This window comes from Netta rufina, assembly GCF_964035555.1.
Source record: "Netta rufina genome assembly, chromosome: 1".
Taxonomy (NCBI): Eukaryota; Metazoa; Chordata; class Aves; order Anseriformes; family Anatidae; genus Netta; species Netta rufina.
Window position 1 is genome coordinate 75,807,849 of NC_140123.1, and position 24,674 is coordinate 75,832,522.

At 37.0% G+C, this 24,674-nt stretch overlaps 1 protein-coding gene across 1 annotated transcript in view; it reads right to left on the reverse strand.

The window, feature by feature from the left end:
* Window positions 1–24,674, reverse strand: part of ANOS1 (anosmin 1) — a gene marked incomplete at both ends in the record, with an annotated part of 131,797 nt that overhangs the window by 52,409 nt on the left and 54,714 nt on the right. The window contains 2 exons of the mRNA XM_084288640.1: window positions 2,359–2,581; window positions 5,855–5,917. Of these exons, the coding sequence (XP_084144766.1) occupies window positions 2,359–2,581; window positions 5,855–5,917 (286 nt within the window). The remainder of the gene's footprint in view (window positions 1–2,358; window positions 2,582–5,854; window positions 5,918–24,674) is intronic.

Here is a 24,674-nt window from a genome sequence, read left to right on the forward strand (position 1 = left end):
GCAAGTGTATTTATATTAATATTATTTTAGAATTCAGCTTTAGTACTCAGTACTAGAGGGCAAATCCAGTTAAATCAGATGAGTATTTTATATCTGCTGTTGTAACTTTCATCTCTAGAGCTTGATCAACAGTGCAACTCTAGCAACTTATGTAGACTCTTTAGATTCAATCTGAGTTCATTTTCTAGCTGTGAGTGCTGTCAAAATGATAAGAATAAGTACTAAACTTATTCACTAGATCTTAGTCATGCTTGCAGAGTTTGCTCTTCCTTAGTGACAGGAAGGTCATTTACCCCTGGAGGAAATGAATAGCAAGCCTGCTCAGCTTCTATTTGTCCTTTGTTGCAGAAAGACAGGTTGAAGAGGCTAATTAGCTGAATTCATCAGCTGAGAAGTCAGTACTGCATTGGGTTGTCCTTCCTTTGCAAGACATATATGCTCTTACAAGCAAGCACCTCCTGCAGATAGGTGATAAGATCTTAGAGAAGATTAATTCTGTTTCTATATAATTAGGTTGAGCAATAGTAGACTTTGCAGTATGCAGTTATACAGCATATCATATCCTGTCAGATCTTGTATCCTCTCCAAAAGCATGCCATCTGGTTTTGTTTGTTTGTTTGCTAGTTTTGTTTTTACCTTTTCCAGCTGTCACATTTACTGGAATGCCCTGCAGTATGCAATTTTGTAATTGTGGTATGGAGCCCGACCGTGTAAACCATTACACATGCAACACAAATGCTGAGTTTATCACTATTCAATTTTCTGAAGAAGATGAAAGAAAGAAGTAAATAATCCCTTTTTAATAATTTTTATTCTAAAAGGTGGCGTGGATGACAGTGTATTAATTCCTTACAATTTTACAAAGCTGCTCTGAAGTTTCTTGGAAGCAAGAGAATTTCCCTTCTATATTGGAAATCTGGATCACAGTGCCTGCTGTTCAAAGTATTTCAAGTAGCATCTTCGTCAGTGTTATGCTTACTCAACCTCTATGACTTCTACATCAAATTTTCTTCGCTTTTTAAAGTAAATTAGACTGTTTCCTGATGGCCAACCCTGTATATTCAAACCCAGGTTTCAAAAGTCAAAGAGCATTACTTCTGACATACATTCTCATCACTAGGGACATTCAAAAACAAGGATCAACATTTCAGTTAATGGAATGAACTTAGAAACAAATCACCGTCTCTTTCACATATTTCACTTCCAACTTCAAAACAGACCTGATATTTATTGTTATCAAACATACATAAAATCACTATAGTCTGTTCTATTTCAAATGCTGTTAGCAGGTTTATACCCCAGGAAAGGGCAACAATTCTGACCTCACTCAAACATATTCATCCCCAGTGTTTTCAAGGTTGCAAACAAATGGGGCTCCGCAGATGGAAATAAAACTGGATTCAGATCTAAGCCTGGAGCTTAGCTCAGTCTTCTGCTGATTAGGATCTCCGTGGAGAGCCCAAGCTATCAGGAGCATAACTGAATAGTATTTATTTTTTATCACTAAAGTAGGAGAATGGATTTCTAACAAAATATTCAAATTCTGTGTAACAAGAATTTGTGTGGTTCACACATGGTCATTACTGTGTGATAGAAGCACATTTTAAAAGTATTTCCATATAAATACTTTTTTTTATTATTATTATTATTATTTATTTTTAATTTAATCATAAGAAATTAGAATCTGGAATTTGTCTAAGTACAAATCATTCTTTAATCTATATGTTCTTGCTGATGGATAGAAAGGAAAACTTTTTTTCATAGAATCTCAGGACTCAAATCAAGGCAATTAAAAACTTCTGAATAATTCATGGTGCCCTAGATGTAAGTAATACAGTAATATATATGTGGACACTATCATTTGTCACTATTTTATTCTTAGGTCATTAAGAACACCAATATACTGCATTGATTTGTTCTTTACCTTATTATCTCACACTTCCTATTTGGTAGTCCTACCTACTTGGCTTATAATCATAAATGTCATTTGTGATTAATATGACTTGAACTATTTATCATTAAATATTTTCCTGCTGCATTCTTTCTCATCTGCATCAAATTAAGTGAGATTTCACCTAAACTGGCAAGTTCATTCTACTTAAGATGATTCATAATAGCCATGTTTACATTCCATAGATTTTCAGATATGACCTTCATAAGGAAAAAATAAAAATAAAAATCAGTAATTCAAGCAACATTTTTCTATCCATCCATCCTTTCTGTATCCAGTCACAGCTCCCTCAAGGTCTTCACCTCCATACAAACTCTCATGACATAAAAGTCATGGTTTTCTAGGAGACTTTACTATGGCCTGAAGTTATTAGCCTAGTATGAGTATATATTAATAATAATCTCTACCTTTGTACAGATTTTTTGGAACTTGGCATGTGTGACCACATCCATTGGAACAGCATTTCTTCACGCCAGAACATTCACTATCTGCTTCACAGCTTTCAACACAGGCAGCTGCAAAACCACTGGCCTTCTCAGGTGCTGGGCAGTCCCCTTGCTTCACAGACAGGATGTACTTAAGGAATTCGCAGCTAGTTAGGCATTCATAATTCTTCTTGGGGAAAAGAGGCTAAAGTGAAAACAAAGGAATTGTATAAGGTTTTCAGCAGTGGAAAAATAAAAAAAAAAAAAAAAGGCGGGGGGGGGGGGAAGAAAAAATGTTGTACATTTTCCAAGACCTCCTAAAGAAAAACACAGATTTTCAGCTTTTGCAAGACTATCCCTAAAGATTTATATATTCAAGTTGCTTCTAAAAAAGCATTCCAAACACAGAATTATGTATTCCCTCAAGTAAGACCACCATCTTTAATGGAATAAAGCTGTTTACATCTGCCAGCTTTCCCTTGTTTTCCTCACACTGCTTGGCAACAAAGTTGCTCAACAACAGATTTGGGAAAAAAAAAAAATAATAATAAATCTCAGAACAAAGGAAAGTAATGGTCAAATGGTCTTTCCTTTTTTTTCTTTTTCTTTTATTTTTTTTTCTGACTGTCCCACATTCCTCCCTTTGTACTTCACAAGACTTTACCCACAGCATCTGATGTAATGCCACTCTAGATAAGTAAGTAAAATCTTCCTAGATTATACTTATACTCAGTTTGAACTGAGTTGGCTAAGAGAAGAGCATCTTTATGTTCTTGCTAAAATGTTAATAACTGTATAACTCTTCATGGTACTGGAATAAAATTTCTTATACAATGATCAGCAGAAAATACAGATTAAAATAACTCTTAAATGTATTTCTGAAAGATGAAAACAAATGTTACCTTTGTGAAATCAGGCTCTAGCTATAGGAGACATTGTTTCAAAACATAGACATTTTATGTACTATATATGTACTATTCAGAGGTTTGCAACGTTCATTTCCAACATTATTAAAAACAGCTTCTAGTACCCCACGTCATTCTGTGTGACACAGGGATTTCATCTCCTCTTTTAGCTGGTGCTTTATTTAGTTTGGTACAAAACCAGGTATGGTAAATCCCTCAAAATTATTGGTGGAACTGTAGGTAAGCAAACCATGTAACTGGAGTTATCTATACGCTTTCTTCCCATTTTAGAGGAACCAAAAGTCATCTACTCAGAAAGATCTGATGAACAAATTCTTAAGCTTACACAAAAACTATAACCTACTCTCCATCCAATTATTCACGTGGCTTCAATGTTTTCTCCCATATTCAAATATTATACTTTCTAATTTATACCATTCTCGTATTTCTGGCAAAATGAGAACGACGTTTCTCTATTAAGGAGGCCCAGGTGGTTCACTGAGTATGTGTCGGTTTATACTCCAAAGTCCAGGAACATACCACTAAGTTACCTCTCACACTTCATCCTATAGAGTCATCCAGATATTTTTTTTTTATCCAACTCTTAAGGATGCATTTGGTGATACAGCTTAACCAGTGTAAACTGCCAAAATGAGCGGTCCACTTTTCTCTCCTATTGACCCAAATGTTCCTCGGACATGCACTCCTACTTTTCTTCCTGTTGGGCTATACCTGATTCCACTTAGTCACCTAAGAAGCTAAACCAGCAAGCAGAAAGTTATAATTATGAGAAGGAAAAAAAAAAAAAAAAAAAAAAAAAAAGGAGACAGGTAAGCTGCAAGGTTCCTCCTCTAACACTAGTATACTTATTTGGTAGGTAAGAAATTGCATACAATGCAAGACCTTGGAAAATAAAAAGCTAAAATTTTGCTTCCAGATTTTGTAAAGAATACAAAAAAGATTGAAAAGATTGCAACACTCTCAAATGAAAACAGCCTGGTTCAGTTCAATCAAATAATGTCTGTGGAGCATACGCGAGTTTGGAGGAAAGGAAAATTATCCCTGTGTGTGTGTGTCTGTGTGTGTGAAGCAAATTTCAAATCCTAAAACATCACAAATTTGCAGCTACTTAATTAAAAACTTTATAGCTCCCTAAGGCATAATACATCCTCAAGGCTTCTCTTCCTCACCCTATTTCACAGCTCATTTTTCAGTTAGCTGCTAAATGTGCTGCTCTTCATTACTGGCTTTTGAAGTTCTAAATTTAGCTTCAACCACAAAACACTAATCAAAGAGGGATGCTCACTGTTTTCAACTACAATAGAACAGTGTTCTACAAATGTTTTTCTTTTAAACCAAATTTATACATATTTACACCCATATCTGGAAACATACAGCCTTAGTGAGAAGTGATATATGAGGATGACATAAATTAAACCCACTAAAACTGCCTTATTACACTACCCTAGAGTTTTGTTATATAAGGAAACAGCAACTGATTCTGGTTAAAGAACACATACAAGGATTGGTTTTCATGAGAAATTCTTGTTCTTCTAACATAGCTAAAGAGACTAGTAACCCCTTATTCCCTACTTACATGTAGTTATTTGGATCTAAAAATTAGTTTTGTTAGTGGAAATGACAGCTTTTCCTAATCATCTTCATGATATTTAAATTGTTTAAACATAACAGATGCTCTTCTACCAGCAGAAGAGTGCTCACAATGATAAGGAATGAGTCAAATCAGTTCAGGGCACAATCAGTTAAGATCACTTTAATTTTTTGCAGGAAAGGCTGAAAATCTTCATAAACACACACGTTAAATGATTTGAATAAAGGTGTATCTTTATTTTGATTTGGTTACAATAAATCAACTTTCTACTGGGATGATGTTTTCACTTTGTACTAAAAATCTGTTAAGGATTGTAACATGTGACTTCCACCAACTCAGCAGAAGCTATGTTTCAAATCCAATAAATTTTCTCTTGTGTGTGAGTTTAACTGATCTAAGCTTGTTTATTCACAAGGTTATTCTGAAACACTATGCATAAACAGTTTCCCAAAGACTTATTCCTGAAGAACTAAGCATTCTGATGCCTGCCCTCTGAATCCAGTTACTCCTGGATTCTTTGAAAAATCAGACTGACTTTCACATATAGAAAGGCCAACCTTTTCTAGTGACCCCGCACAAAGATTTCCACACTTGTGACATTTTGTCTTTTAAACAAAGATGCTCTTACTCTTTTTCCTCCACACGGCTGGAAAAGAAAGGAGGAATGTGGGAGAAGTAGCAGTTTATAGGAGGGTTTTAACAGCACTTTCTCAGAGAAATTACATAAGCGTGACTGAATAACACTTCAAACTTCAAGTTGAGATCAGGAAAAAAAATATATAATTTTTTTACTCAAACATTATATGGCTAAATAGTTATATGTGTATCCATTCAAATGAAGGTGAATGCTATAAAAAATCCCACGTTTGTTAGCTGTCTCCTTAAAGCTAACACCTCTAATAATTTCAGTGAAAGAGACAGCTAGAACAAAGTGTGAAAGAGTGCCCTTGGGCTGACATACCTCACAGAAGCTTTGGCAATGGTTTTTCTTCAAATCCCAGGATTCTTTGCAGGGCTCCAGGCACTAGGAAGAGTCAGTGGGGGAAAGTGTCAGGAAGAGAAAGAAATAAACATCCACAAATGACCCTAGTTCTTCTCCGGTTGTTTGTTTGGCCCATAGGAAGTTAATAACAGGCTTTAAAAATCCACTTCTCCTGAGGATAAGATTGTGTCATTGAGCCTTGGTGTCAAAGCAAGGTCATGCCAAGCCATGGTTAGATTACAAGAAACATTTTCAGCATTTCTTACTGTACAAGCCAATTGCCTCACTTATATATATGCCATCCTATTTTCTGCCTTACTGAATCTAGGTTCCTAATAATATTTAACACCATGTCACTGGATCACAGACCAATGTCAAAAGTATTACTCTAAACTACAGAAAGTTAAATCTTCTCCTCACTGACTAGCCTCAAGATTAGATGGGCACATTGTCTTCCCAAGCAAGAAGCTATTTCATCAAGCTATGGAGTAAACTCAGCAGAGATTTAGCCACTATTCCCATATAAATAGACAATGTTCCCTGGTCTGTTAGCAAAACCACTTTATTTCAAGTATCATATTATCATTTCTTCACCTTCAACCTCTAATATAATGGATATACAGTGAGTTTATATTCAAACTCTGCAAACAGGAGTCAAGCTTCACAGCATTAGCATCAAGAAAAATCTTTAAGAGTATTTACTGTGGCTGAAACATAAATTTAAACTCACATTCAGAAACCTTTTTTCTTCCTTTGTTAGACAGATGAACCTGGAAATTACCAGGGAGTCAATAACACCTAATCTTTCTGTTAACAGTAGAAAGATACTTACTGAACCAAAAAGAAAGGCCTTTGACATACAATTCATGTCATTTGACATGTGTTTGTATTATTTGTTTCTCTTACATATAGTATTAGTTTGGATGAGTCTACATTTATACTATTCAAAAACAAGCATGAACACATACAGGCTATATCTCAGAACAGCTGTCCACCTGTATCACTAATGTAAAAAAAAAAAAAAAAAAAAAAAAAGTGTTTTAAAAGTTAAACATTTTTCTTACTGGCAACAAAGCCTGAAAATGTAATAAAACCATTATTCACAGAGGTTACATACTTCAGGAATGCAAAACACCACTCAAACATTTGTTAAAAATACATATACTGGTATTTCAGATCCAACTTTTAGCCCTTCAAAATCCACAATGTGCTGTATACAGAGTAATTTGAAGGATACCTTATAAAATATCATTTAAGTCAGGAAGTTTAATAAAATCCAGAGTGTTGTTCATCTTGTGGTGAGTTAGTGTACATTGGAGCCCAATCCCATGATCATTCCTATTTTACAGCTCTCCTAACTATGTGATAGATTTAGCCATGACTTACAGAGGTATAAGTGGTGTAAAAACACAATGGGCAACCTTTTAATCTCACTGGGACTTTGTCAGTGATTCCCAGTGCTGACAGGATTTCCCTACCTTTGCCTTTTCCCAATTCTTCTTTCAATGTTGCACAGCCACAAAGACTATATCTAAACCAGCATATCCAGAATCTTGCCACAAGCTTGAGATGAGGACCAGGATCAAGTTCATGCTGACTGTATTGCTGGACCACCCTCCTTGCATGTTGTAAAGCAAAATATTTGATATGCATGGAAGGAATTACCAAGATGCTATATTTCAGAGAGGCTTGTTCAATGTTTCTACAGGGATGTCTTTACTCACACTGTAAGTAGGCTCCAGCATTTGATGTTTTGTCTGGCAGCTGTTCTGTTTCAATACTCATTCAGGACAGACCAGAATATTTTCACTTTGGACCCAGCATCTCCTGCCACCAGAAAAGGCATTATTGATGGGCATTTTAGCTCAGACACTTCAAAGGAAGGAACGACAAAATGAATGAGGTCAGAGCAGTATCCTGCCATCTGACTGCCCTCAGAATACTCCAATGAGAAAAAGATAATGTAGCTAGCCAAAAGTCTCCATCATAAGCTTCACAGGCACTGACTGGAGTATACACCCTCAACTACATGGACAAAAAGTCATGATGTTCTATATTCCTGTTGTAAGAGGACTTGACAGAGCACTGGACTTAGTCTAGCACATTGGGCTGGTGTATAAGCCAACTGTGCAGCTTCAGTGGAGCTGTACTTTTTTGTAGGTTGGAGAAAAACTGGTAGCTGACAGCAATGTTACCAATAACCTTGCACTAGAATTGTTTGGGATTGTCCTTCTAAAAAGATAGAAATTAAGCTTGCAATAACGTAGATGAGAGCACCTCATAAACACTGAGTTTTATGTTTATCCTGTTAGCTATTCTGTTGTGAGGTTCCCTTATGGTGGGGAAGCTGAGGAATGGAAAGGAAACTCATGGAAGAGCTGGAATCTTAATCTACATCTCTCATCTTTGAGTCCTTGAATTAAACCATGAAACAGATGAGATATTGAGATAGTGAGTTTTGCCCTCTGAATGGCAATAATCTCAGGAAAAGAGATACCTTATTTTCTCCATGAATTCTCTTCTGATATTTTTATTTGGAGAGGGAAACGTGTGCCAGATCCAATGTACAACCTAGGTCTGAAGAAGGGCTGCTGTATACATAAATTACTTTCTTTTTCCAGACATCTTAAGTTTCATCTACAAAGGGCTTCTCATTTTTGACATGCTTTGTTATGAATGTGCATCAAGATGAATAAAATGGAGTAGAATAGAGTAGAATAGTTCAGCTGTACGGTACCTTCACAGATCATCTAGTCCAACTGCCCAACCACTAGCCAAAAGCTAAAGCAACTAAACACGATCGTTATCCAAGTGTATCTTGAACACTGACAGGCACAGGGCATCCAAACATCTGGCTAGGAAGCCTATTCCAGTGTGTGACCACCCATAAATTTCTCCAAATGTTCAGTCTGACCATCCCCGGGTGCAGATTTTTGCAGTTTCCTTGCATCCTGTCATTGGTTAACACGGCAAATAGTGCCTCTCTCTCCACTTCCCCTCCTCAGAAGGATGCAGAGAGCACTGAGGTCACTGAGGCCTTCTCTCCCACAGACCGGGCAGTTCAAGTGTTCTCAGCCTCTCCTCACAGGACATGCCTTCCAGTCCTCTTACCAGTTTTACTGCCCTCCTCTGGACGTTTTCAAATACTGTAACACGGTTTTTGTATCATGGAGCCCAGAACTGCGCATAATATTTAAGGTAAGGCTTCATCAGTGCTAAATACGGTGGAAGAATCACCACTTTTAAGCTACCGAAGAAGATACTTGCAGTGCTCTGGATCATACTGAAGTAAAACATTTCTCCCTCCAACATAGCTCTTCATCACTTTTAGCCCACCTAGCTAGGGCAAACACAAAGTTGAAAATTCTCTCAAGAAAAAGCAGAATCAGGCCTTACACTGACAACTTAAGATTTTCTGACAGGTATCTGTCACTGCATAAAAAAATTAAAATCAAGAAAATGTGAGTCAGAACTAGTTGCAACAGCATCAGTTTTCTTAAATCTAAGTCTTCACAGAATAGAGTAAAAAAGAAAAAAAAATCTCAAAATATAAAATTTGGATATGACATTTCCAACAACTTGAATGCAATTCAGCAAAGACCTGACCCCAAAGCTCCCCAGACTGATAGGAGTCATTTCATCATGCCTTGATGTCTGAAGGGAAAGCATACACCATTTCACACCAATACAAAGAATTTTGAGGAAATACCTAGAAAACCCCTGAGAAAACCATTCCCATCCAGCAGGCAAATGCATTCAGGTTTTCAAGACAAGTGTGAACATGTGTACTTGTTAAAAAGACACTGAAAAATAAGGAGGAATCTAGACCCAGAAACAGCTGTCCTTGACCGTTTCATGTAATGAGAAATGCCTTGCAGGCAGTCATCGCCACCTGCCCTCAGGAGTTAAGCCATGCTGCCTAGATGGCTGATTGGCCAGACCAGAGGCAACGGGCAGGCAGGCAGGATGCACCATTGCTGGCCACTGGTTGCCCGGCCCTAGCCCCATGGTGAGGGTAACATGAGTGCCAGAGGGACATGGCTGCCTGTAGAGGGAGGGGAAACTCAGACTTTGTGGGCCATGGCACTCCTCAGAAGATGATGGGTGTCGATGACATGGCCTTGCTAAACTGAATTCTACTAAAGCACCTGTTTGGTCAGCTCCTGTGGTTAATCCTGGGAGTTGTAGGCTTGCTTTCTCCATCCAGGCCTTGGCAGTGTTGTTGATGACTGCTAAACTATGCAGCAAGGGCAGGGAGGAGAGCTAACAGAAAGTACTGGCCAACCTTCAAAATCCATCTGTGTATATGAGCACACACATAGGTGTAAACATTTGAGATATTACTATAGATCTATTAACAATGAGACAATCAAATTAGGAAAAAAATACTGTTCCATTCAAGGAAGAAATCTTAGTATTGATGTATTTTGAATTATACATACTTGGTTAGAGCAATCTAGGTCTTTAAAATCCCTTTAAAGAGCACTTCTTTGTCTTTTTTAAAACATTTTTTATAATTCTGTATTGATAACATCCTGATGTGTACTGTGATGGTCCAGCTGACAAGGAACAGGTTACTAATGTGGAATGTGTTACCTTCTGCGACCACTAATTTATTCTAAATTAGTACTGCAGTGCAAACCTCCCAGATCTGACAGGAGCAAGTGAGGACAGATAGGGATAGTAAACATCAACTGCACAGCCACCATTGCATTATATTATACCACATCATGCAAGGGTGTAACTTCAGTGGTTGGGATTCATGGGGCCTCTGAGACCAACACCCTAATAGACTTCTCTAGTTTACTTACATGACCTCATCCAGAGCAATTTGACATTAAAGCTCTAAGGGTTAAGTCATAAGAATAAAACATTTTATATTGAGCACTAATATCAGAAAGTAAAAGGCAATACAAGCCATCCAGCAGCAGTCTTAGTTAACAAGAAAGAGAGCTGCATTTCCTTGCAGTATTTGTTATATCCATTATGAAAACACTACCAAAAGCTGTGTAACAGGGTTTCGAAATATATCACTACATATACAATTAAGATTTATTTTTAATAATTGTTATGTAAGGAAGATGCATACAATCAGAAGAAATGGTGAACTTATAATGCATCATTTGTTTTACTTAATTTTCAGGAATTAGTTTCTTTCTCTCTCTCCTTTTTTTTAAAACAAACAAACAAACAAACAAACAAAAAAAGATGGTAAATGGCATATCTTCCTATTATATAATACTATTATATAAACCTCAAACTTATACTCTATCTGGCTTCTTGAAAGGTATGAACAACCTTTATTTATCTCAAAATTGTGTTAATACTGAAATATTTTTCTGAAATTACATTCAAAACAGCATTAAACAATTTTAATTCTGGTTTCACATCCAAAAATTGTGCTCATAATAAACATAAATTATTTCTGCAGATGGGACTGCCAGGGTCACAGAACCACTAAAACCTCTGTTTCACCAAACTCTGTAGAACACAATTACAGATTTTCCAACTGCAAATTCTGAATGTAACAGAAAAAATATATTTATATATTATTCAAAATAATATCCAAATAAGCAGGAGAAGGAGAGCATGCTGACATGCTTCTTCAAAGCCGTACCTTGCTACTTGGGCAGAGAGGGGGACAAACCCTTAATTTTGTCTCTCTCTACTCAGCTTTTTACAAGGCTTAGGTATACAGTTTCCGAAGCAAACTATAACTGATTTAGGTGCAATCATCTGCTAACCAGCACTTTAGAGAGTGGAGCACTTATTTGAATGGTCATAATGGTCACAACATAATGGCCGTTTCACAGCAGAATGGAGTATTTCTGCGAACCTATACTGGCTGCAAAGTCAAGCAGAGCCGTTTAAATTGCTACAGCAAACACTTGCATTTGATGTGCTGCATTTGATGTGTGTATTTTATTTAGACGTGGGGGCACTAAAAGCACACATGGGTATTAGTGCTCTCCTGTTATGCAAACTTGCAAATACCAGAGCAGTAGATATGGTACAGGCAATTTTCAGAACTGGAATTGCTGGATATCTAACAAACACCCGAGCTTGAAATAATCATTTCCTTTTTCTTAATTACCTATTTTTTTCAGTAGAAAGTATCAGGGGTAACAATACCACCATTTTAAGTGTTAGCAATTTGAACAAAAAAAAAAATCCTATCAACACTCTAAGCAAATAAATGTAGCTTTATTACTTAGGATCAGAATTAATATTTCCTGGAACAGAGCTAGGGAAACGGATAGACATAGCATATCAGTTAAGTCTGTCTGGGCCTCTGCATATACCAAGTAGCATTACAGGCTTTGTTCCTAAAATGGACATTATGTTTCAAAAATTTGGGGGAAAATGTTGTTCTGCTTGCACTGATCTCTGAAAAGTCACCACTTCAAATATCCACAATATCCATATCCAGCATCAGAGCACCAAAAAGACTACGACCCATGCCGAGAACATCAGGTCAAATTTTCTGGAAGTCTGAGTAGCCTTTGCTGTGAGTTCCCAGAATTAAACAAAATGAAAACTAACTGATACATATACTGAAGGTGAGAATCACTGAATGTGTTGCAAATGAAAGAAATATTTTAACATAAAATATATGGAAAGTAAATTACTATTCAGAAAATAAATAAATAAATAAATAAATAAATAAATAAATAAATAAGAGAAGTCATATCATCGCACTTTAGCTAAAATGTTGCAGTTTAAACTTTTAAATCTTTTTCAAATCTTTTAGAGTGAAAATAACTTTTAACACTGACAGCTTGATATTTATTTGCATAGTTTAGTTGCCTGGTATGTCAAACTTTACCAGAACTGTTTGTTTGAAAGGACAGAACAACAATCCTAGGATGCTTTTCATGTTTCTGTTCTTTGTTACCAAATCAAAATCATGGCTATCTATGTCAACAGAAAATTGGCTCCCAGACATTAGATCATTCCTGATCAATGGTTGTTAAAGTGTATTCATAGAGTTTTTATACCAGCAGAAGAAATCAAGAGACATACCTTCCTCCTTTTCCCCACCTCATAGCCAAGAGTCTAAGGTAGTCACCAAAAAACAACTTTGAGTTCTTATTTTGCCTGATTTTGAAACACTGAATTGAACCTAAACTACCTACATTTGAGATTAATCCACAAAATACGAAGTATTTGATGGAGCATCCTGTTTCAGCCTGCTGAAGCTGTTTTGTCTTGTATAAGCAATGAGCTCTTCTCTAAAGAAGGGCCTTAAATAAGGGACTTCTCTCCTTGAAGGAACATGCCCTAATGGCACTTTCTGATCACCTTGAAGTTCTTTTTCAATGTTTATAATGTGTGCAAATATTTTGGTTATGCTTATGCACTGTAGTTATTCCACCACAACTTCTTTCCTACACAGATAATATTATTTTTCATGGTCTCGTTCTTTCACACCTTTATTTCCTCTACCAATCTTCTCTGTCCTTAAAAGTGTTTGAATTAATCTTATTCAAACTATCCAAACTTCTGCCACAAAGACTCTTTTCCTATTCTCCTAGTGACCTGCTTTTATGTACTGTATCAAATGCCACTTACTTATCTTTTTCCAAAACTCCTCCTAGACCTTATTCTAAATCTATACATTCTAACATTTCACCTGTCGAGATATAAGGCATTAGAATGGGCAAAATGCTATGAAGCAGCAAATCAAGCCTGGAGCACTCATGCACACAAGATATATATACTATGTCAGAGTGCATAAATTATATTATATGGAATGAAGAGAGATCATTTAAAAAGGTTAAGAAGGGCTTCTGTATTAAATTTCTTTCCAATAGTGATAATAGCCTGAATTGCTTACTGCCTTCCACCTTCTGAGCTATTTCTTGTGTGTGGAAACCTGTAGTAGTGTTGCTACTATACTACCAGTAATCACAGAATCGCAGAATCGTCTAGGTTGGAAGAGACCTCCAAGACCTCCTCTAGTCTAACCTCTGACCTAACACTGACAAGTCCCCACTAAACCATATCACTAAGCTCTACATCTAAACGTCTTTTAAAGACCTCCAGGGATGGTGACTCAACCACTTCCCTGAGCAGCCCATTCCAATGCCTAACAACCCTTTCAGTAAAGAAGTTCTTCCTAATATTCAACCTAAACCTCCCCTGGTGAAACTTTAGCCCATTCCCCCTCATACTGTTGCCAGGCACGTGGAAGAACAGACCAATCCCCACCTTGCTACAGCCTCCTTTAAGGTACCTATAAAGAGCGATAAGGTCGCCCCTGAGCCTCCTCTTCTCCAGGCCGAACAATCCCAGCTCCCTCAGCTGCTCCTCATAAGACTCTCCAGACCCCTCATCAGCTTCATTGCCCTTCTCTGGACTCTCTCAAGCACCTCAATGTCCTTCTTGTAGTGAGGGGCCCAAAACAGAACACAGTAGGTGCAGCCTCACCAGAGCCGAGTACAGGGGGACAATGAATTCCCTAGCCCTGCTAGCTACACTGCTTCTTATACAAGCCAGGATGCAAATAATGAAGTGAACTAAATGAATTAGAAAACAGTAGTAGTTCTAATTCTTGGCTGAACTTTCATGTTTCAGGCTGCAGTCCTGCATTGCAGTTTACCAATACAATGATCTATTATGTTTGTATCTGTTACATCAATGTATCATGGATCTGTGACAACAACTCTTTTCCTTTTAAAGCTTCTCCAAGATTTGCTCCTATAATTTAGAGAGCAAGCAACATGGCAGAAATTTTTGCGTTGTATGTTCTTAATTTCTAGATCACTGTTCCCTGTTGCATGTTGTATGTCCCATCCCCACTGGATAGGCTGTCACAATTTGTTTTCAGCAGTAGCTATAATGATTGGCTGATGGTGACTGTAAAAGAAGCCCATCTTGCATTCTAAATTGCATCTTTCTTATACTGTATTTCATTTCTTAATGCTTGTCTATTTGCTTTAGTGATTAGATTACATAATACTTTTAAATTAAAAGTGATCATAAATATTTTGACATTTTAGATATGCACAGAATTTTCATTGAGAAAACAAGATTCTTTTAGTCCCAAACAGAAAAAGGAAAACCTCTTCAGGCTGGCACTTTCCCCTTCCAATCTGTTAAAGGCAGCTTCAGATAACCACACACAGTCTTGCTATAAACACCATCTTGCCATGGAACTTGAGTGTCTATCAGAGCAGCACTGTTCTCTCCAAGCACAGTCAAGTTTTTTGTTGCTGTTTTATAAATGAGTTAAACTAGTCAACTCCTCTGATAGCAGATGACTCTCCTTGTATATCATCCTGCAAATTCACACATACATTTCTGAATGAAAGAGCCGCAACTAAATGTTCTTTTTGCTTGTATCTACCGCAGTATGGTTTTATAGACCACCTAACAATCGGAGACGAAGAAAGAAAAAAAAAAAAAGAGGGAAAGGGGGGGGTCTTTTTGTCTAAATTGTTACTTTGTTTCCCTTCTCTGGCTTTCTATTTCCCTCCCAGCACGACCATCACCATCAGAAACGACATATTCCGCATTACTAAATAGCAAGAGACATAGGGCTTTTCACTTCTAATTTCACGCCATAATAAAATGCAGTGGTTGTTTCACTGGGGGACCTGAAAAGCCTTCCTTTGTGAGGCTTGTTTGATGGTCAGGTTAAGTATCACATTCTGGCAGCAGGCATCTGTGCCTCCCTCTTCATGCAGTTGTAGCAAAGGGGGAGGAAAAAGAACAGAAAAATGAGAAGGAGATTGTCTTGAAAAAAAAAAAAAAAATTTAATCCCCTACTCTGAAGCAAGCAATTTACATTACATGTCTATTGCTTGGCCTAAATATTTTTAAATCTGTTGTCCACCACTTTGATGGGCAGATCAAGCTAGTAATAGTAAGTCTAGAACATTTTCAGTGTATTCAGAGTTACACTTGTTGCTTTAATGGAAAAAAACTAAAGACCGGAAATAAGTAGACTAATGATACATATTTGTGTGGGTGAGAAGAAGTAAAATAAATAAATAAATAAATGGATCTAAGGAAAATGAATTTGCATTTCTATTTGTTTTAAAATACATGCAAAGTTACAAAAAACAGCAAAGGTGGTCAGCAATAATAAGCAAACAATATGGTGTTTCTAAAAAGTATCAGGATTATATGTAATAGAAATATAACTTCATTCTATAGGAAATAGAAGTTAAAATTCAGTTAATTTCAAGTTAAAAGGAAAAAAAAAAAAGATGTAAACGGAATCTCTGTTAAGTGCTCTACACTTATCTTGGCATTTTCTAAATATATTCCCACTACACAAAGAATGTTTTTCTGCCCCATGTTTAGAATTCCTATTGTATCCATTGAATCTATTGTAAAAGGAGATAATGTATTTCCTTTTCAATAATCTCTTCATGTATCTTAACACAATCTACTGAAGGAAAAAAAAAAAAAGATTAAAATTCTATCAGTTTACATGACAATTCATGGAATAAACATTGCTGGATAATACTTTAAAAGCTGGAGAGTTTCATATATGATTAAAAAATTGATTTGTGATTTAAATAATTAAGTGCCCGAATACCTTAAAAATTTCAAACTAAGTGACCTGAAATAGCTATCTTGCTTCAAAGGAATTTCTTTCAAAGGTTATTAAATAAATTACTCTCAACTACTTTTTTTCAATGTATGCTACACATTAGCAAAAAAGACTACACTTTCATGCTAAATTTCTTGGTTAGTCTTCTAATTGCTAGGCTTTTGAGGTTATAGTTACACTGTAGGCATAAGCGAATCTAAATCCATGCCACCAGAAGACAGGCAGTCATGAACCATGACTAGCAATCCTTCAAATGGAAATGAGCTGAAGCAGAGACCCTAGATGAAAAAGTAATCAGTTCTTAGCCAAGTAAACTTCCCCATTCAGCTCACTCAGTAGCCTCATAAAAACAAGCTGTCTGGGGCAGGGATATGCGCAAAAGGGAAGGAGAGAGGAGTGTGTAAACACCTCTTTAATTGATAGCTTGCACTTAAAACAGCTTAAACCAGTCATAAAACCATCGTCTAAAAAACAAATACTGATTCATTTTCACTACTAGGCTGAGTAATAAAGTTTGACATTATGGTGTTGAGAGGTAAGCAGGACAAACTGGCAGATGAGTTAATAAATAAATAGTTTGGATCACACCATCGCAGAATGTAATAAACTGTCCTCAGCCTTGTGTTGGAAGTATTGAGATGGATATATTTTCCCTGGCAGCAGGTTTGGGCTAGACCAATGGCCATTTCCAGTCTCAGGACATAAAGGAATATGATTCTGCTGACCAGACTGTCGGGAACAGCTTCTGATTTCAGCATTCATCAATGCAGTAGTTCATCTCTGTGGCTCAAACAGGTATCACTGCATTACTTTACAGTATAAATTCAGAATGTTAATTGGGCAAGCACAATTCTTCTTAAATTTAGATGGCAGATATCGTTCCTAAAAGAATTTCAGGTGTGGCTGAATATATATCTTTTTTTTTGTTGTTGCTGTTGTTTTTTTTGTGTGTGTGTTGTGTTGTTTTTTTTACTTCATCTTGGAAGCTATTTTGATTCATTATCCACTGATTTCTAACATTACTAAAACATACTGATCCTTCCAATTACAGACTACAATACATAAAGAGAAAGACTGATAGTAATACACTCCTAGTCATCCTAAAGTGACCTATCATAGTGTGCAGATGCTGAGATAATGAAACAGAATATAATTGTCATAAATGCGATGCTGTAACACAGCAAAAAATGTGAAGTGGAAATCTGGGACATGTAATGCTTCATCTGCTTTTCTGCCATTCATCTTAATGGGACTCTTGAGCAAGCTCTCAGAGGAATCAAATACAGTGAGATTCTGGAAGCATGTTGGTATTAAGTCCCCAGAGAACAACTGTCTGATAAGCCATTCTTTGCATAGCATTTCCTATACTGACAGATGAAATGGATAGCTTCCCTTTTTATGTAAAGATATGCAAGGAAACTCATACTAGTTAATGAAGGATAGCCAAAGGGTCACAACCAGAAATTGTAATTCAAGATTAAATCAGCACAAATTGCAGGTGCCCTGAACATCTCAGGAACTGTCTACTCTGATTGCCCAGAGGCATCCTAAATGTCACAGCAATGTGTGTCTACATAGGACTACTAGAATGTTCAGGTGTAAAGAGAAAGCATGTACCTGTGAGCTGCTGTGTAATTCCTGTAACTGCAAAATTGCAAAACTTGACAATCCTGAAGAATCTTCACTGTGGACCGTGAAGTTGTGGCACCTCTAACTCTCTAACTGGATATCATTCTTTACCACTTATCTCAATACCAACAGAGTTAGGGTAGGCAGTAGTAGTAAGATTGCAGGCAAAAGGAAGGAAAAAAACAATGGTGCTGGATGAGAGAAATAGAAAATGGAAGGATAGATTAAATAAAAATAAAAAAAAAAAAAAAGTACTGCAAAGCTTTCCATGCAAAGTCACCTGTATGGACTGTATATCCCTGAAGGTATATTAATGTGTAATAAAATACTGCAGCTTTTTCTTCAGTTCAGGACACTTTCAGGTTTTCTGTTTTCTATTTAGCTACTTCTAATGAAACATTTTAGGGACATTCTTTTAAGAGTTAAACACCCCTTTTGAAACCAAACATCAGGGAAGAAAGACTTTGGAGCCAATACACAGAGATGCTAAAAACTGCTTTGGAGCCTTACAAAAGACAGCTCTAACTCTTGTCCCAGTAGCTGCTTTTCTCATGAATCATTCATGCTAGGCCATCCTCCTCGCTACCTTACAATTTACTATGAAAGCTGAAGCAGGTAGACAGCCAAAAATAGAAGGTTTTTGCTGGCCATGCAAATAGTGACCAAAGGCTAAAGACAGAAGTGAAGAATGATCTCTTACTATTTGTCAGAGCCAGGAAAGCTAGGTAGGAACTTGTGCCAACTTTATATGTAGAATCTCGTTGATCTTAAGATATGAAGGGCAGAGCTCTTATTCTCTGTGGACTATTTCTCTCCCATGTCCCAACCTTTCCCTCAGGGCCTATGTAGCACTGAAAATGTAGTACACTCTATGATTTTGCTACAGAAAAAGAGCAACCCTATATTTTAAAATTCACAAAAGAAGTCATTATTCTGTTAAGTAGGTGGTTTTCTCTCCTTCAGTAGGATCTAGGCCCAATCGTCCAAATCTTACCTCATGAAATAGCTGCAAATTTGAGATAAAACAGGTCTGTTTTCTGCTCTGGTCCCCTCACAATTTCCCGTTGCTATGAGAGGCTATCAATGAATAGTGGGGAACCAACCTGTTTTTCTTGAAAAATAAAGAAATTTCTTGAGGTCTAAATATCCCCCACAGTAATAATACCAGGTACCCTAGTCTTTGGAGATGGGAAACAGTTCATTATCGTCAAAGCTCAAAGGAACATGAAACACCAGGTTGAGGAGATATATAACTTTGTGGCCAGAAAACTCAGTAGGAGCTCTGCTTTAAATGTACCAGGGCAAAGTTAGTTATTTCCCCAGACAGAAAACTATCTGTGCCTTACTTCAGTTGCTCATTCACAGGTATCTATATCCAATAAAGTTCAAAGCATGACAACTGGCCTCCAACTGCCTCTCTTGAAAGGCAAATGCCTTTTTCTTAGGCATCTGTCACATTTGCCAGCCTTACATGAGTGACTCCAGGACTCTATGGAAGCTTAAATGCAACACGATGCTCATGTATAAACAAACAGTACAGACCTAGTCCAGGATTACGATTTAAAAGCCTAGCTGCACGTAAAACAGGGTCCCAGCTTCCCATTATCTGATGGAGATCTAGTCAATACAATCAGTGGAAGAACCTGTCAGTGGACCTTTGTCTCCTATAGGGTGAGATAAATAGCTCTCTGGACATTACTGATTGGATCCCTATTGCCAACAGTGGGAGCCTGGATACCCAAACCACATACAAATTATATAGAATCCAAAGCTCAGGTGTTTGAATCTCAAATTAGATTCCACCACTGGTGAAGGTACTGTTAATTAAATTGGCATGCTTGGGTTATCATACTGACAAACCATTTTTTACCCAAGAACTAATATTCCACAATACCCCTGGAAACAGAATATTTCTGTAGCAAGCATTTCAGGCAGACATTTATGTTCTAATTCTGTGGCTGTGTTATATTTCTAACATATAAAAACACTCAGTCATAAAAGTAGATAAAAAAGTACTTATGGAGAGACTTCTAAACAAGATGTAAGATATAATCTGGTCTGTTTCACTGCCAGTCACATTCGTTACATGATTTTACTCATTTTTACTCTCTCAATCCAATTTGAACTTATATAATTTTTGAATGCTGTAACATTTCAAATATGTTTAGTTCTACGTATGAAACCACCAGGGCACTATTTCTGCTTATTCAAACAAACTGTCTCAGTCATTTCATATTTTCCACAGTATTTCTTTGGGCAAGAGATTAGAGAAGAATATGTAAGCACCTTGGGGTAACCATACTATATTTGTCCGAACAAATGCATCAATTGATGCTGTATAATAAAATTCTTTTCCTTAACCTCCACAAGACGGTTAGATAAAATATTTCTACCACCACATAAAACTTCTGTTGCCCAGTGGCATAACTACTAGTATGTACACTGTTTACAGAATTACTTGTAGCATAAAAAACACCTGTAGTCTTCATTATAAATGCCAGTGGTTACAGATCAAACAATGAAAAATAGTATTTGGGGAACACTGCAAAATTTTTCAAGTACCATTGTTTTTTATACACAAGAGAATTAAGAATATTTCAGGATTTTGACTATTAAAAACATCTTAATAATGTCTGACTGTAAAGAAATATAGTGCCTCTCTCCTTCTGTATTTTACAGGTTCCTAGTGGAATGGCTGCAAGTTTGGATCCATCTGACAGATGCATTCTTCAAGTATACTAAAATTTCCTTATGCGTTCATAGAAAAATGACCTATTTTGCAGTTTAACCTCAGTGACTCAGTATCATAGGGCCAATTTTGTGTGTAAGTTAACATATGCAACATTCATTAAAATTAATAGGAGCCACCCAGGCAACCAAGGAGATAGAGTTTGTCCCAAAATATTTCATATATTTGGCACAACTTCTAGAACAATATGCCAAGTCACTTGCATAAACAATCTTTCCACTCAGATTCTTAAAAAAAGCAACAGCAACAACAGCTGTTGCTTGTTGTCCAAACACATCTTTGTCTTTTTAATTTTAACCTCTTAGACTAAACTATACCTGCTTTTTAGAGACTAATTTCAAATGATGTCTTTTTCAGTTATTTTCTTCTATGAGTACAATTTTCCTCCAGACATTAAAAAAGTAGCTTGAAAATGATATTCTTCTAAATTGTAACCATTACTTACTTTTATTTACTTACTTCTTCATCAGTTCTTCTCTTGCTCAGTGTAACTATTGAAATCCTTTTCAGTCACTAAAATGACCAGCAGGGAAGGCTGTATCAACAACATTTAGATATAGAAGACTTACCAGAAAAAGGACATCACTGTAGGCAAAGACGGATTGATTTCATCCACATTTAAATATATATATATATACTTCTTAAGTGTAGTTCAGGCTTTACTTTGGTTACAGAGACTCATGATACATACGAAATCATTATAATTTTAATGAAGCTTACAATATCATATAACATGCTCTTAAAGATATAACCTATGACATTTAAGACAAGAAATTATCTTGTGCCTGTACAAGACCTTTTATGTTATTATAATTTCATCTCTATTAGTATTATGCTAGAGTATCAAAGTTCTACCACTCCAAACTACCTGCTGATATAATTTTATATTTTTCTCCCCTCCCTGACCTGACAATGGCACAATGAAGGTGCAGTGCTTTACCACATAAAGTATTTTTTGATATAGAGAAAGAATTTTAGCCATAGATCATTATAACTCATTTTTTGAAAAATGTCATCATATCTTTCCAGGCACAAATCCAAACCAAGAATTCAAAGATTGCTTCAAAATTCAAGATTGATTCAAAAACATGCTGGCCCTATCTGTAATATATTTTAAACTAAGTTATTGCCACTAACCGTTCTTAAGTAACTGACTTACCCTGCAAATACTATAAGCTAAAGCTTTCATTTAAGAGCTTTATTTTATTTGCTTCGTGGATTGTTTTGGCACATTTTCCTGTTTCACACTGAAAAAGTGGGAGTATGTTTCATGTACTCTGAAAACATTAATTTAATGTTTCAGAAGAAAAAGAAAATACTCTGAAGTTCTTTATTTGTCACAACCCAAACTGCTCCAATTACCCCCATTTGCTACATGAGTCTCCAGAAGCTATTTCCTCCTTAGACCATTTTACTGATTTTTCTAAATGTCATGCTATCTTACAGTCAGATTCTCTTTTAAACAAAACATAGAAATGTATCTTTAAAAGGATCACTTTGTCTATGACAATACAATATACAGTCTAGAAAGACAGCATATTTGATGTTTGAAACAGTGACCTCAAAACATAAAGAAAACAGAAGCAGACTAAACAGTGACATCTACTTCCTAAATTTACACAAGGAACACTTCATCAGTCTATATATTCTAAAGCTTTTCAGGTTTTGTATGTGTGTGTGTTTTGTTGTTTTTGTCATTGTTTTGTGATGGTGGTGGGTTTGTTTGTTTGTTTGACTGTTTGTCTTTTGGGGGGGGGGGGTATCCCTCAGTTATGCCAGTTCCTTATAAAAGCTTTATTCAATGGGATGAAGATTACACACAATATAAGACCTGTAGTGGGCTTTATCTGACAATGCTTTGCTTCTTGTATAGCCATTAAAACCAAGCACAAAACAAATGATACCAAATTAGAACATCAGTGTTTTCCAACTCTATTGGATCCAGTCTGGAAATTAGAGATGATGTCTTTACAAAACAACCAGTGAATTGGTTGAGAGGCATAAAAAGGTATTACTCAAGATGTAGTTGATGAATGGCATCCTCCTCACTGGCTATTAAATTAAGTATTATAGGTGAGAGGAGATGCAATTCCTATTACCTTCTACAATGAGAGAGCACCTTGTGCAGAGACAAGCAGGTGAGGCTCCATGAACAGCATAAGCCAAATCAATGGTTCAGTCCTCCTGCTCTGCCTGGGATGCCCATTCTCTTTGCTCGTTTGCACTTCAACTGAAAAAGTGAACAGCTGGCTGCTAATACTGAAAAAACCCCTCTGCTCGTCTCTTCCATCCAGATGATGAGCTGACCATGCTCATTTCAAAGTTATGGTAGTGGGACAGAACAAGTAGCTGGAGGAAGGTAAGACTGACCCTTGCAATGTCATCCAATATACAAAACAGCTTCGTGGACAACCTACCCCAAAAACATTTTATATTGAAAATTTCCTTTTTCCTTATCCTCTTACTAAAGTGAATAAATAAATAAATACATAAAAATTTTGGCATTTTAAAGTGACTATCAAATAAAAAAGATTAAATTAATGTTTTTCTCCTATTGCGTATTCAGAAGATGTGAGCTCTTCCAGTGATCCTCAAAAAAAGGAGCAATGTGTTCTAAACTAATAGAATCTTATTTGCCCTATTTCTACTCAAGGCTTCATATATTTGAATATATATTTCAGAGACATATATTTGAACAACCTGAGCATTAGAAAATATACCAAAAAAAAAAAAAAGGTAAACATGTTGCTCTATGGCTGCTCCAGAGATCAAATTGTTACACTGAAATTAAAGTGCAGTCATTAAATCATCTTTGACAGAAGCTGACAAAGAGCTTATGTGTCAGGATTAAAGGGAGTAGAGGGATGGGTTACATTATAGTGGTGGTCTGCTACAGGCCACTTAATCAAGTAAAAACGTAGATGACGTCCTCTATAGACAGAAGCAGCCTCACATTTGCAAACCTTGGTGTTCATTGGGAACTTCAACCACCCCAATATCTGTTGTAGGGACAGCACGGTAGGGCATAGATAATTCAAGGGTTCCTGGAATGCATTGATGATAACTTCCTTAACCAACTGATAGATGAGCCAATGAGGAGAAGTGCTGTGCTGGACATCATTCTCACCAACAAGGAGGGGCTGGTGGGGAATGTGAAGCTCGAGGGCAGTTTTGGCTCCCGTGATCATGAAATTGTGCAGTTTAGGATCCTGAGGGCAGCGAGGAGAGAGCGCAACAAGCTCACTACCCTGGACTCTAGGAGAGCAGACTTTGCCCTCTTTAGGGATCTGCTTGGTAGATTACAGGCTAGTCAGTCTCACCTCTGTGCCCAGCATGATCATGGAGCAGATCCTGCTGGAAACTGTGCTAAGGCACATGGAAAATACGGAGGTGTTTGTTAATAGCCAACATGGCTTCACTAAGGTCAGATCCAGACACCTTCTGTGACAGGGTTACAGCATTGGTGGATAGGGGAAGAGCAACTAAAAATATCTGCCTGGACTTGTGCAACATGCTGGAAGGATGGGATGCCATCCAGAGGGACCTTGACAGGCTTGAGCGGTGGGGCTGTGTGAACCTCTTGAAGTTCAACAAGGCCAAGTGCAAGGTTCTGCATCTAGGTCAGGGCAATCCCAAGCACAAATACTGGCTGTGTGGAGAATGGATTTATAGCAGCCCTGAAGAGAAGGACCTGGGGGGGTGGTTGATAAGAAGTTCAACGTGAGCTGGCAATGTCCACTTGCAGCCCACAAAGCCAACTGTATCAAAAGAAGCATGGCCAGCAAGTTGAGAGAGGTGATTTCCCCCTCTGCTCTGCTCTTGTGAGACCCTATCTGGAGTGCTGCATTCAGCTCTGA